General features: G+C 42.5%; 1 protein-coding gene across 1 annotated transcript in view; it reads right to left on the bottom strand.

Moving 5' to 3' along the window:
* The window catches only part of MAP4K5 (mitogen-activated protein kinase kinase kinase kinase 5), a 90,207-nt gene that overhangs the window by 43,631 nt on the left and 32,110 nt on the right, over nucleotides 1–14,466 (bottom strand). The window contains exons 4-5 of the mRNA XM_048852133.2: nucleotides 1,820–1,910; nucleotides 579–643 (exon numbers count right to left, since the gene is read on the bottom strand). Of these exons, the coding sequence (XP_048708090.1) occupies nucleotides 579–643; nucleotides 1,820–1,910 (156 nt within the window). The remainder of the gene's footprint in view (nucleotides 1–578; nucleotides 644–1,819; nucleotides 1,911–14,466) is intronic.

The raw sequence follows: 14,466 nt of genomic DNA, 5'->3' as shown, positions 1-14,466 counted from the left end.
CATATTTTAACTTAGAAAACAAATAAACCCACAAGCTCCTCATCTCTTCATTCAAACCATGCATGAAAAATTTGAGTCCCCTAAAGAAGAATTTATCAGAAAGCTATGATCACGTGAAGATGGGAAAATAAGCTTTACATTAACTAGCAGTTTAAGGGTTAATTGTTCAATATAATATGGAGAGATTTAGGTACGTATTTCCATTATTTTTAATAGGCTTATGTACTCATCTCCTATTCATCACACTGGAAATATTCCTCCAAATACCTGGTTCCCAAAAAGGGCTCCATTTATTCCTATTTAGGATCTATTTAGAGTAGATGTACTTATTTATTTTGTAACATTCAGTATAAAACAACAGGATATGAACACAATAGAAGAGTCACCATGTTTATGAAAAGTTCTTGATCAGTTATGCGGAGACCTTAGCCAACGCAAAATAATTGTTCACTTGCAGCAAACGAACGGTAAAATGCCAGTGGATTACCATTAAAATGACTCTCTATTGCGCTGTCATATTTTCTTTGCTTTCCACTTCGAAAAGATGCAAATAAATACGAAAATAAGTTTCAAAATACCATGGTAAATGTCCTGAAGTGATCCACCACCACAGTATTCCATGCAGATCCACAGCTTTTCACGGCTATTTTTAAAAAGTTAAACATAACTGTTAGCAGTTGACAGATCTATATACAGTAGCTGCAGTCAAAAATCATGATTTTATTATTTAACAGCTAGTTATTCGATTGTTATGTTTTCCATTTTCTTATCCCTTGAGGAATTCTAAAGTGCTGATGTATCACGAAATCCAGATATACATTTTGCATGTGTTTTAATACATACAAAGCAGGCTAGTAAATATCAATTCTCACTTAGGGTGAAACTCCCTGTGTGTCAGATTCACTGACAAATTACTCTGTTGATCAGAACTGTAATATAATTGCCATAACCATGACCTTTTCTCTAAAATAAAGTTCATGTAAAAATACAACTGAGGCATACATTCTATTAACCAGGATAATTTTATGCTATCTTCTAGTTTCAAAGCTTAAAAGGAGGGTTCCTCAAAGATTCTACACCTCCGTTTTTCAAAGACATGTTGGCTTAAGCATTTAGCCATAAATCCAATTAAAGTCAAATTTGAGTCGCACCTTTCACTTTGAAAATGTAACTCCCCAAGCAATTTGGAGACCAGATCTCCTAGAACTGTGTAGCTAGGATAAGAGCCAGAATATGGAAAAGTGATTATATATATTCCCACAGAGCTCACTGATAAACTGTAGAACTCCAGAGAAATGGAAAATATTCCCCAACTTTTTGTATGGTATTTAACTTGTATACCTGAAAACACAGCCAGCTGGCCTCACCTCTTCTTTCTCTTCAATATTTCACAGCTGTCCCACCACAGCCATGAAATCTGATCGTTACCAACAATTCAGATTTAGAATATTTACAAATCACAGCTACCCAGCTATACTTTTGTAATAGCAATACCTTTAAATAAAATACCAAGAGGCAGAATTCTTTGGGTAAGTAACTAGCCTATTTTATTTTAAAAGTTACTAGAATTTCAAACCTCCCCACCAACTTGGTGGGAAACCAAAACTCCCAAAACATCAGGCTTTGAGGCTGGATGCATTGCAACAGTCTCCAGGGAGAAGGCTTCTGGCTAGCAGAGATGGTGCAATATTAGTCACTATTTTAAAAGGCAACTAGGAATCAAGAGACCAAATGAGAAGGGGACTGGGTCGTGAGGATAAGGGTGGTACTCCCTGTAGAGGAAGAGTTGTGGAAATGCACACAATTAAACAGGACTTACTTGAGATAGCTCCCAAAGTAGGCTACAATGTTGCAGTGTTTACATTCTTTAACCATATAGATTTCTTGCTGTATCAATGAAAAATCATCTCCTGAAAAACAAGAAATGGCATGGTCACGCCAACAACATACATAAAATACAGACCTATATGTAAATGAGGGAAGTGGGCACATAGTGACCAAGAGCTTGAAAAGGTCTGAAAACATGCACATAATTATGAAACCCCAAGCCACACTGTATTTTGATATTGTGAGCTACAGCTCACTTCATCGGATGCATATTGTGGAAAATACAGAAGATGTTTTTATACACACACAGGACAGGCCTAACAAAGAAAATAACAGAACGCCACTAGCTGTCACCTTCAGCCCCCAACTAAAACCCCTCCAACGCATTATCAAGGATCTACAACCTATCCTGACGGACGACCCAACACTCTCACAAATCTTGGGAGACAGGCCAGTCCTTGCCTACAGACAGCCCCCCAACCTGAAGCAAATACTCACCAGCAACCACATACCACACAACAGAACCACTAACCCAGGAACCTATCCTTGCAACAAAGCCCGTTGCCAACTGTGCCCACATATCTATTCAGGGGATACCATCACAGAGCCTAATAACATCAGCCACACTATCAGAGGCTCATTCATCTGCACATCCACCAATGTGATATATGCCATCATGTGCCAGCAATGCCCCTCTGCCATGTACATTGGTCAAACTGGACAGTCTCTACATAAAAGAATAAATGGACACAAATCAGATGTCAAGAATTATAACATTCATAAACCAGTCGGAGAACACTTCAATCTCTCTGGTCACTCGATTTCTGATCTCAAAGCGACTATCCTTCAACAAAAAAACTTCGAAAACAGACTCCAACGAGAGACTGCTGAATTGGAATTAATTTGCAAATTGGATACAATTAACTTAGGCTTGAATAGAGACTGGGAATGGTTGATTCATTATAAAAAGTAACCTATTTCCCCTTGTTTATTCCTCCCCCCCCCCCCCCCACTGTTCCTCAGACGTTCTTGTTAAACCCTGGATTTGTGCTGGAAATGGCCCACCTTGATTATCACACACATTGTAAGGAGAGTGATCACTTTACATAAGCTATTACCAGCAGGAGAGTGGGGTGCGGGGAGAGAAAACCTTTTGTAGTGATAAACACCCATTTTTTCATGGTCTGTGTGTATAAAAACATCTTCTGTATTTTCCACAGTATGCATCCTATGAAGTGAGCTGTAGCTCACAAAAGCTTATGCTCAAATAAATTGGTTAGTCTCTAAGGTGCCACAAGTCCTCCTTTTCTTTTTGCGAATACAGACTAACACGGCTGTTTCTCTGAAACCTGTATTTTGATAACTGCTGACCCTTTTATGAGAGTTTCCAACACATCATCCTATTCAATATCAGTGATTCATATATATCCTTCTTTTCACTTTCCTATCTTTTTTACATGCTTTGCATGACACCAAAATGTTTCTTGAAGACCAGTGGAGAAGAGCTGGCCTGGCGTCGAGAGGTAGCCTGCAATATGATCAGTTAAGACATTAGATCAGTTCACTCACTAGCCAGCAAGCAATGGGAGTGCTCTGGAAAGACCGTACTCAGAGGGATGGGAACACCATACAATGCTTTTCGGCAGCTCCTCTGGCTACTTTAGGAAGGAAACTAACTGGTTCTGCAGGGGGTTGTTCTAACTCTTCATTTGCGCGATGGGGAAGGGAGGGTGTATAGTACCAGTGATTCAAGAGCCCTGAAGGTAGAAGGAAATGGTCCCTCCCAAAAGCAGACACCACAAAAACTATTTTTTTAAATATTCCATTTCCAATTAATTCTGGGGGACAGAGTATTGCCAGCAGAGCACTCTCGGTCACTGATGACCAAGAGAGGGGCCAAAGTCAGAGTCCCAAACGCTGAGCTCCTTGCTACAGATGCATTTTAAGATGATGGATCATAGCAGTTATATAAGTAGAACTATGCATCCTCAGCAATGTCTGTCTTGAACACAGGGTAATTAAAAAACACTTAATGCGGCTGTTCTCTGCCTTTGGTATTTCCACCATTTAAATATAAAGGGACCTGGACCAGCTCCAATTAATTTAAATATAATTGGACCTGATCCAGCTCCAATTAAGTCAATGAGTATCTTTCCACTTACTTCAACAGGGGTTGGATCAGACCCTAAATGATGGGGCACCAACATTACTATGGCCACTTTCTTGCAACGGAAACCAGGAAAAGAGGGCACAAAGGGGCTGGTGATAGTGCTTAAGGAAGAGTGTGATTGGGGGCCTAATTTTGGAAGGTAAATTTTAAATGCATGTTCTGCAGCCAGATGCTTCTTTGGCAACAGATGCTCATTTAAATTCCAAGACAAAACGACATTAAGATGGAGTCAGGTTGAGAGCACATATCCACAACAAGGGTAAAAAGCATTACAGTTATGTTGCAGTTATCTCACAGCCTAGCATTACAAACCCAGGAAATGAAGAGTTAAAGTTACACTTAAAAGAACTGCACAGTTAAGTGACCCAAACAACCTTAACTCTGCCCTGTAGTGACATCATGTAACAACAATGATGATGATGAAGGTATCTGTACCCAGAGTATAGATTTAAAAAAAAAAATGGCTTTAAAAGACATCAGGGTATTTTTTCTTTGCTCTTCCATGGTGCCACTACATGCAAAGTTAAGGCTACAGCAAAGAGCAAAAGCAAACATACCAACCCTGAAGAGGAAGGTTCTTTGAGGGGTTTTTAAGACACTACCAGGGGGTATTTTCTAACAACTGAGACAAGGCTCAGGTATCCTCTGAAGAATGCAAGCAAATGGGAAACCTTCAAATACAACTGGCCAGTTCAAATAAAAGATATCCCAAAAGAAGAGCTTTAGGAGACTAGAGTGTTTGGACTCCCCTCTCATCTATCCTACATGCTGAACCTAACCAATAATACTTAGCAAATGTATTGAGTGAGGCCCACATGGCTATTGATCAAATGAGCATTGATATGGCCAGTCAGGTCACAGCAATCTGAAATGCAGCCAGACAGCTATTTATACATAGTCTTATTGTTAACAGCATTGCTCAAGGAAGTGGTGTGAGGTGAAATAAGAAGTGGAGAAGGTTGTCTAAGAGCCTTTGTCTGCTTCAAGTAAAACCACAAGGACTTTTGAATGTTGAGTATATGGAGAAGGGCCTCACTGGGGTGGGAAAGCAGGCATGGAAAAAACATTGGCAGCACAATGGGTTTCTGGGAAGGTAGAACTCAAAACGTCACATTAGAGAAGACTCTTCGAGGTGCCTGAAGCCAAGCACCTGGGATAACCATTCTTTTTTGTTTATACATTGCAAGCTAAATAAATATAATAAAGTAGTTTCTATAAACCAGATGATCAAGTTCTGCACACATTTTGTACTGTATAGGGGAGTTACCCCATGATTACACTGAATTTTGGCATGAATTCATGCACCTGCCTAAAACTATTACTGTGAACAGAATAATTTTGGGTTTGAGTCAGGTGGATTAATTCACTCCAGTTTCTCTGACAAATTTTCTACAGGAAACTGTTAAAACACTTAAGTGTAACAGACCGGAGTATTTCAAAATTAATGTCATTTTTAAAGAAGGTCAATATCAAATCCAAAAGAGTAAGTCTGAAGGAAGAAATCAGCACCAGGAAGGCATTAACTTTTGCTAGATAACAATGTTTGCAGTGTTGTTATACCCTTGTTGGTTCCAGGATATGAGAGAGACAAAGTGCTGAGGTAATATCTTTTACTGGACCGACTTCTATTGGTGAAAGAGACGAGCTTTTGCACGTCACAGAACTTTTCTTCAGATTATGAAGCTCGAAAATTTCTCTGTCACAGATAGAAGTTGGTCCAATAAAAGATATTACCTCACCCACAGTGTCTCTATAGATGATATCAGTTCTCCAGCTGTTTGCATCACATCAAATGATGCCAAATCCCTTGTTAACAGAAATGTCCTCACTTCAGAGGTCGTCACTAAGTACTGTCTATTCATGAACAGAGACTTGAATATACATGGCACTTTTATTTCAACGAGATGATCAAACAAGGTCCCAGCCCTAAACACCTCACAATCATAGGTAGCAGCCTGAGTTGCCCTTACAGAGGCCTTGCTTAGCAAAGAGGGTTTTAGAAGGGATCCAAAGGAGGAGGTAGGAGGTGCTTGCTGGATGTTGAGAGAGGTTGTCCTGAGTGTAGTGGACAAAGAGAAAGGAACTGTGAAGAATGGAGCAGTAGGGAAAGACACTTGGCTGGAGTACACAGAGGATAAAGAGAGGTCATATGTAGAACTTTAAAGGGAGGAAGAGGTGGAATTTCAAAAGAATAAGGGAATTAGTGCAGAAGTTTAAGGGAGAAAAGCAGAAAAGCTGCTAGAATAATGGAAGAGCAAGAGGCTCTAGGTGGCAGTATCTTGGACAGACTATGAAAAGGAAAAGATGGGGAGGCCAAGATGAACTATTCCTTAACCTCGTACTGGAATGAAGCGAAGAAAATTATCAATACCGCATGACAATAATACTTGCTCTCAACATTTCATTTGGAGGAAGACAGCAACCAAAAATAGGAACCTGATTTTAAGCAAAGTAGCTTGCAAAACAATTTACTTCTGGTTTAGTCATCAGAGACCACTTTGTGCTAAACAACATGTTATCGGAAAAATGTACTTTTGTCTGCTCATATGTTTGCAATTATAGGTTATGCAGCATGCCGAGCAAAAAGCCGGTTTGGGGAGTTGTTGTAAATCATGCAAGCAGCACGGTGACTCACTGCAGCTTGCTAACGTTATGTAATTGTATCTATACAGTTAAACATACAACATACAGAAGAGAGGATGTCACAATATAAAGTACTTTCCCCAGATCAAAACTGGTGGTTGAACCTGCTCCATTTGGCTCAACAATCTGCTCTTCTCCCTGCCAACTGTGCTACAGAATAGACTATTATAATCTGTCACCATATCACCTTGCGCTGCGATCCCATCCAGAACTCACAAGCTAAGCAAGTTAGGGCCTCTCCAAGAATCACTAAGGCCCATCTACACTAGAGAACGGTTCCAGTTGCAATTAAAGTTTTAAAATTAGCCTAACTAGCCAGTATTAGTTCTCATCAGCCATCCTAGATCTGGTGTTGGTCCATCCTGGATCCACATACACAGAGCACGCACCTCTTTCAAGCAGAGGCATAATGTCTATGGTTTACAGGGTATATTCGCTCTTGATCACATTTTCATTTGTTCCACTGCCCTGCTATGAATGGTACCATCCTGTGTAAGGAGCCACTCATGCACCCCGAGAAACCACGGATACACCTACACCCTTGCAGCTCCTGGACTGACTCTGGGTTACTGTTTATTTTTCAGAGATTCCCCCTGGGACAAATAGATAGTTATTGTTTTAATAAAATAGTATTTGCATAATCTCAGTGGTGCATCATGGGATTAGGGGTGTATGTGCGAAGAGAGAGATGGGATGGACAGAGCTGAGAAAAGCCACAGCAGCTCTTGCGCCTGCATGCAATTGAGAGGAAAGGGGTTTGACTGGGTTGCCAAAGACATCACTTCAGATTCAGGCAGGAGCACTGGGAGACTAAAATGCACCCTGCCAGCTAGTTTGCCAGCACTTCTGATCTATGCTAACACTGTAAACTGTAACACGAGTTAGGAACCCATATTAGACTTGCTGGCAGAGGGGTAACAAATGATACAAAGCATGTCTTCAGGTCAGAAGCAGCTACACACAAACTAGCTGCATAACATTATTTGCCTCATGGGTGTTATCTATTTTGCCACAAGACGCCAGTGTAGACGGGGCTTCAAAGGTGCTGGAAGAAGTGGCATTTGCAGAACCAGTGTGTCAGCATCAAACTCAAGGCAGTGAAATGCAAGTGAGCAGTTTGCACCATTTGCAGCCGTTAAAAGATATCTCTCGTGTTTTATCAGCGTAAGGGTCCCCTGGCTAAATTCCAGCTCAGGAAACGACTAATGACTTGAACTCTGCCATTTTTCAAGTGTTTGTATTTGAACAATTAGAGCTCCCAGAAAAAGCAAGGGAAGTTTTATAACAATTCCTCTCTGTATGCAAACTCCACAGCAAAGCTGCCCAAGGTACAATATCCAAACCTCACTAAACCCCGAGAGAAATTTACAGAGATCTCCTCATCCCATTCAATATTAGGAAAAAAATCATTCCAAATCCAGTGTGTGAATCCAATCAGGGGTCTGATCTGTGCTGATGACTGATACAGGTTTCACAAGGTGCAGATTTTTATTTTAAAATGGAATTTAGTGCTTTGACCTCCCCTCCCAGAGATATGTGCAGATATCTGGCTTCTGATTGGTAACCACATTGCTCGTCATCTAAGCTGACATAAAATCTGTTTAGAACTGATCAATACAGCAGCTTTAACTTTTGCTCTGTGTAGAGCGAAAGCTTGTCTCTCCCACCGTCAGAAGTTGGTCCAATAACAGATATTACCTCACCCATCTTGTCTCTCTAATATCCTGGTGCCGACACAGCCATAACGATGCTGCATATATCACCCCCTTGGACAGGTCTAGCTTTCCAGAACCTCAGTGCTGTACCCAAGGTTCCCTTCGTAGGCCCTCTAATGTTTAGGAGATTTGTGGGATCACCTTGTGCCTCTCACTCCTATGTAAGGCAGCTACACTCTGGTCCTGGCTAGAGGATGGGTGGAGCAGAATGAGACTCTTCCCAAGGGATAAAGTCAAGATGTGGTTGTTGTTGATGGAGGAGGAGGTTGTCTTTGGCCTGATGGCCTCCATCTTAAAGTTCCTTCAGAGCGGTGAGACACATGATCCCTCTGAGATGTGGTGATCCCTGTCAACCCTTCCCCCTGGCTGTTAGTTAGCTAGGGAGCAGCCTGCCACCACCCCTCAGTGGGATTATTGGAAGGAACTGTATGAGGTAGTCAGTTTGAGTGGCTTCAGGGACTTTGCCCAGGGAAGCATCAGTGGGTGGGAGGCTCTGGGAGTGTAACACAGCCGCCCCAGCGGAGCTCTCTCCTCTTGGGGATTTGCAGCTGCTGGGCACTGGCAGGCCAGAGACATCAGCTCTGGACTCCATGTTACAAATATTGCTGGGGCTAGGGTCAATTAGTCTCACCTCAAACCACTGGATCCCATTACTTCCCTCCCTCCTCCATATGCATTCAGGCCCCTGAACCTCGCACAACCATGGAACAGCAGATGCTTCCCACCCCAGTCTGCCTTCTTCCCAAGTCTCATGCTTTCGGGTCACTGTTGCTTTCCATTCTGGCTTCTGAACTGTCTCATCCCCAACTTTCCTCCCAGTTTCATCTTGTCCTCAATCGCTTCCCATGCTGCTGCCTTCTTGATTTCATTAATTCTGTACCAGTCTGTGATGGGGTGTGTTTGGCCTCCGAGACACCCTGCTGGGCCCCACGCTCCTACAATCCCTCCCGCTCCCCCAAGAAGCAGCGAGCTGAGCAGAAAAGAGCAGCAAAGGAGGGTTCTCTAATCTTACCTAAAGAAGAGACTCCAGAGCACCCATTTTGGAAACCATAGACCCAGTCCTCCAAGGACTAGAGAGGCTAGTAATAGCCAATCGGGCCTGCTGGCCCAGATAAAAGGAGCTGCCTGGCCTTAGGAGGTCAGTTCCCACCTGGGACGAGAGGGGCGAGGAAGGACACTCCTCTTTGGGCAAAGGGACCTGAGGGACAGCCAGAGTTTGTTTTCTGGTTGAGTTTTGCATAGCTGGGTTTGCAGGGAGAGAACCTAAGAACCTTAGTACTGAGATAACGATGAACCTACAGGGTCCAGGTAGGAAGAGGCTCAAGGAAGAAGCAGCAATGAATTGAATCAAGCATTACATGGCTGCCGTTTATAAGGTTCTTGGGCTGGAGCCGATATTAGTGGTGGGCCCGGGCTCCCCTCCTGGCCACACGAAGTGGCATAAACCCCAAGAAGGGATGGAGCCTATTTGGGGGCCTGAACAAAGGGCTGAATTTAAGTGGCCCAGAGCCAGGGCTGAAGACCCTAGTGAGAGCAAATAGACTGTTGACTGACTCTTTAACGCCCTGGAAGGGTGTCATTCAGACTGCAATATCACTTCCAGCCAAAATGAGGCACTCAAGAGGTGAGTGCCCCTTCACACAGCCAGTGAAAGGTTAAGCTGAGAATGGAAAACATATAACTGAGACACATAGCGATCTGACATAAGAATAGTTAATTATGAGAACACTCATAGATGCATAATATGTAATAATCAAAGTAATAAAATGACACTAGATTTCAAGAAATACATTTCACAGCACTTGGTATTTTTATTGCATTAATTTAAATTGTGCAAAAAGAAAAGGAGTACTTGTGGCACCTTAGAGACTAACCAATTTATTTGAGCATGAGCTTTCGTGAGCTACAGCTCACTTCATCAGATGTTATACCGTGGAAACTGCAGCAGACTTTATATACATCTCTGTGTGTATATAAAGTCTGCTGCAGTTTCCATGGTATAACATCTGATGAAGTGAGCTGTAGCTCACGAAAGCTCATGCTCAAATAAATTGGTTAGTCTCTAAGGTGCCACAAGTACTCCTTTTCTTTTTGCGAATACAGACTAACACGGCTGTTCCTCTGAAACCTTTAAATTGTGCATTACCGCATGCCTTCTGCATCACAAATAGCAATTAAAAACACTATGTTGCTTCTGTTTTGCTTTCTATATATCCTGAAAAGAGGTTTGTTTGTTCAAAAGCTCATGAATATGGTACTCATGAAACTGAAGGTTACGGTCATAGAGATTAAGGCCAGAAGGGAGCACTAGATCACCTTGTCTGACCTCCTGTATATCACAGGCCACCAACCCCATCCAGTGCCCCAAACTAACCCAACAACATAAATGAGACCAAAGTATTACAGCCCACAGGAGACTAGACCATTATGTGCCAGAGACAGAGAATAGGAGGGACCGAGGGGCATCAGTGCTTGAGGGCCCCACATGCCAGGGAAATGGTTATACCCAGATAAGCCTGGCAAGTGACCCACACGCTGCAGGGAAGGTGGAAAAACCCACAAGACCACAGCCAATCTGACCTGGGGGAGAATTCCTTCCTGACCCCGTATATCGTGACCAGTTAGACCCCTGCCTATGCAAGAAAGAACGAGCCAGCCAAGCCCTTGAGAGAGAGAATGTTCAGCGCCAGTACAAAGCCATGGCCTACCCTGACAATGAACCACCTCCAACCATATTGATCAATTTGCTTACACGACACCTTACTCGAATGCGCCGTCTCGCTCAAACTCCTCCAGTATGCCCCTAAAACTGCAATTCAAGTTCTGGGTGTGTCGTAAGCGAAGAATGCTCTATCATGTCAAATTGCATAGTGATCTTGTTTAGTGAAATGATATCTACCAGGATTAGAATGGGACCAGACTAAGAGTCAGCATTTGAATCCAAGTGTCAGAAGTGAAAGGCTACAGGGCCAACACCAGACCACTTCATAGCTCATGAAGCTTTAAAAAAAACAAAAAACAAACACACCAACCTAACATGGTCACACACTACGGACCAGATTCTTAAGTACAGCGAGGTTGCACTCAGCACAAGGTGGTGGTAACAAACCTTAAAGTTAAAGGTAACAAAGTCATTTTCATACTCTTCCGATCTTAGGGACTGCCAGGGCCAGTTCAGCCACATGTTAAATTAAAGCAGTCTCAGGGTTGCTCCTACTTACACCATCTGGTAATGGCCCCCTAGGGACTGCTACACAGCCAGGGATTGCCAGAGTAGACAATGGTTGTTCCAACAATATCTCCTCACCCTCTTTCAATCCCCAACATATTCCTTATTAAGGCAGCTTTCCAGCTCCTACATACTGCAGAATGGGCCAAAGAGGCCAGAACAGTGGTTGAGAATCTGGCTGTAATAGTTCAACAGATATGATCAAATATTAAAAAAAAAGTGACTTCAGAACGTGAATCACAAAGTGCAGAAACTAACATTGCAAACAAAACACCCTGTTCTGACTTTATGAAAACCAAACACCACACTTGTGTACAGTTATTTGCTATGGCAGTAAAATCTCCGAACTTCCAACTTCAATCAACATAGTACAAGATACATCAATAGTCCAACTTCAAATACAACAACTAGCTTCTTTTGCCCCAAACAGAATGTTTCTACAAGAAAAATAAAGACATCAGACCAATTCTACCTAAACCAAATGAAAATCAGCAACTAGATACTTCAGTAAATTTAGAGCATTACAAACGTAAGTCAAATATTCCCAGTGTTTTTATTTAATGGTACAGCAGTATTTGCAATGTAGATTCCCATTAATTTCAAAGTAATTTTTACTGTATTTTCCTAAAGAGAAGGCTCCGCAGAGAAGAATTATACTGACAAATAATTGTCCTTCTGCATCTGCTATTCCATCAGTTCATCTTCTAAACCCATACAAGGAAGTGGCTTTTGTGTTTCACATAATTTTGGCTTCTGCACAGGTCTCCTGAAAATACTGAGTACAGTGAGAATTAGTTTCTGAAATTGAGCTGGCTCTCAAGTTATGTGAAGCATTTGAACTCAGTGAATATTGGGAAATGTCACTAGCGTGCCAGAATGTTTTTGGCTAAATGCTCTCCAGAGTCTGTGCCAAAAGAAGTGAAAAACACTGTCTAGTCCAATTTTATTAGTACGGTCTAAGTAACGGGTAGCTGAGCTAGCACATTGCACAGACGGTCAAACAAATTCAGGACTGAAGCCTTCTAAACGGGGGGAGGAAGGCGGGGGTTAGTTTCCTTTGTTTAGAGGAAGGGGACAAGCCAGGTGGAAGAAGAGATTTAACAATTTTGCAACCTTAGTTTTACTTCCAAGTTTCTTTTGCCTGCTAATCCAATTACCACCATTAGATTGGTAATGGGAACAAAACACAAACCATTCCCATCCTAAAATTAAGCAGTTTCTTTCTCTGGGTTGTCTTCTCTATGGGTCCCATACCCCAGTGAGAATTTCTCAGCTACCACCTGATTTTGGGCAGCCTTTTTTCACCTCTGATTCAGTGCACATGGCTGGAAGTTAAAGCTAGACAAATTCAGACTGGAAATAAGGCATACATTTAACTGGGAGAGTAATTAACTTTTGGAACAATTTACACAGGGTCGTGGTGGATTCTCCATTGTTAACAATTTTTCAATCAAAATTGGACGTTTTTCTAAAAGATCTGCTTGGGAAGTTCTCTGTCCTGTGTGATACATGAGGTCAGATTAGATGATCACAGTGGTCCCTCGTGGCCCTGGATTCTATGAATATATAAATCACTTGCTCCATCATTCTTTCTTTTCCTCAGTTGCTTCCTTCCTCTTCTCTGAGGTCCCCTATTATGTTGACCATCCCTCTCAGCTGAAAAGGACCGTACAGAACTCAAAGTTAGCCAAGCTCCTTCATTTCTCTAGTGTCAGCAACATTCAGAATTTTTAACAGCACATTATCAATCTCATCTCTAGCTGTGTCCTCCGGGCTAAATGCAAAGACTTAGCCCCCTACCTCAATCACCAAATGTTCCATTCTGCCTACTTAGATACTCAAATGTCTTCAACGCTGTACTGAAGATACCATATTTGCTACACTCTGGGTTTGGCTTGAAAGGAGTTGTATTCTCTGCAAGAATCATAGAATATCAGGGTTGGAAGGGACCCCAGAAGGTCATCTAGTCCAACCCCCCGGTCGAAGCAGGACCAATTCCCAGTTAAATCATCCCAGCCAGGGCTTTGTCAAGCCTGACCTTAAAAACCTCTAAGGAAGGAGATTCTACCACCTCCCTAGGTAACGCATTCCAGTGTTTCACCACCCTCTTAGTGAAAAAGTTTTTCCTAATATCCAATCTAAACCTCCCCCACTGCAACTTGAGACCATTACTCCTCGTTCTGTCATCTGCTACCATTGAGAACAGTCTAGAGCCATCCTCTTTGGAACCCCCTTTCAGGTAGTTGAAAGCAGCTATCAAATCCCCCCTCATTCTTCTCTTCTGCAGGCTAAACAATCCGAGCTCCCTCAGCCTCTCCTCATAAGTCATGTGTTCCAGACCCCTAATCATTTTTGTTGCCCTTCACTGGACTCTCTCCAATTTATCCACATCCTTCTTGAAGTGTGGGGCCCAAAACTGGACACAGTACTCCAGATGAGGCCTCACCAATGTCGAACAGAGGGGAACGATCACGTCCCTCGATCTGCTCGCTATGCCCCTACTTATACATCCCAAAATGCCATTGGCCTTCTTGGCAACAAGGGCACACTGCTGACTCATATCCAGCTTCTCGTCCACTGTCACCCCTAGGTCCTTTTCCGCAGAACTGCTGCCTAGCCATTCGGTCCCTGGTCTGTAGTTGTGCATTGGATTCTTCCATCCTAAGTGCAGGACCCTGCACTTATCCTTATTGAACCTCATCAGATTTCTTTTGGCCCAATCCTCCAATTTGTCTAGGTCCTTCTGTATCCTATCCCTCCCCTCCAGCATATCTACCACTCCTCCCAGTTTAGTATCATCCGCAAATTTGCTGAGAGTGCAATCCACACCATCCTCCAGATCATTTATGAAGATATTGAACAAAACCGGCCCCAGGACCGAC

Source organism: Caretta caretta, chromosome 6 (genome assembly GCF_965140235.1).
Source record: "Caretta caretta isolate rCarCar2 chromosome 6, rCarCar1.hap1, whole genome shotgun sequence".
NCBI lineage: Eukaryota > Metazoa > Chordata > Testudines > Cheloniidae > Caretta > Caretta caretta.
The sequence above is the reverse complement of the archived record's forward strand: the minus strand, read 5'-3'. Positions and strand labels throughout refer to the sequence as shown.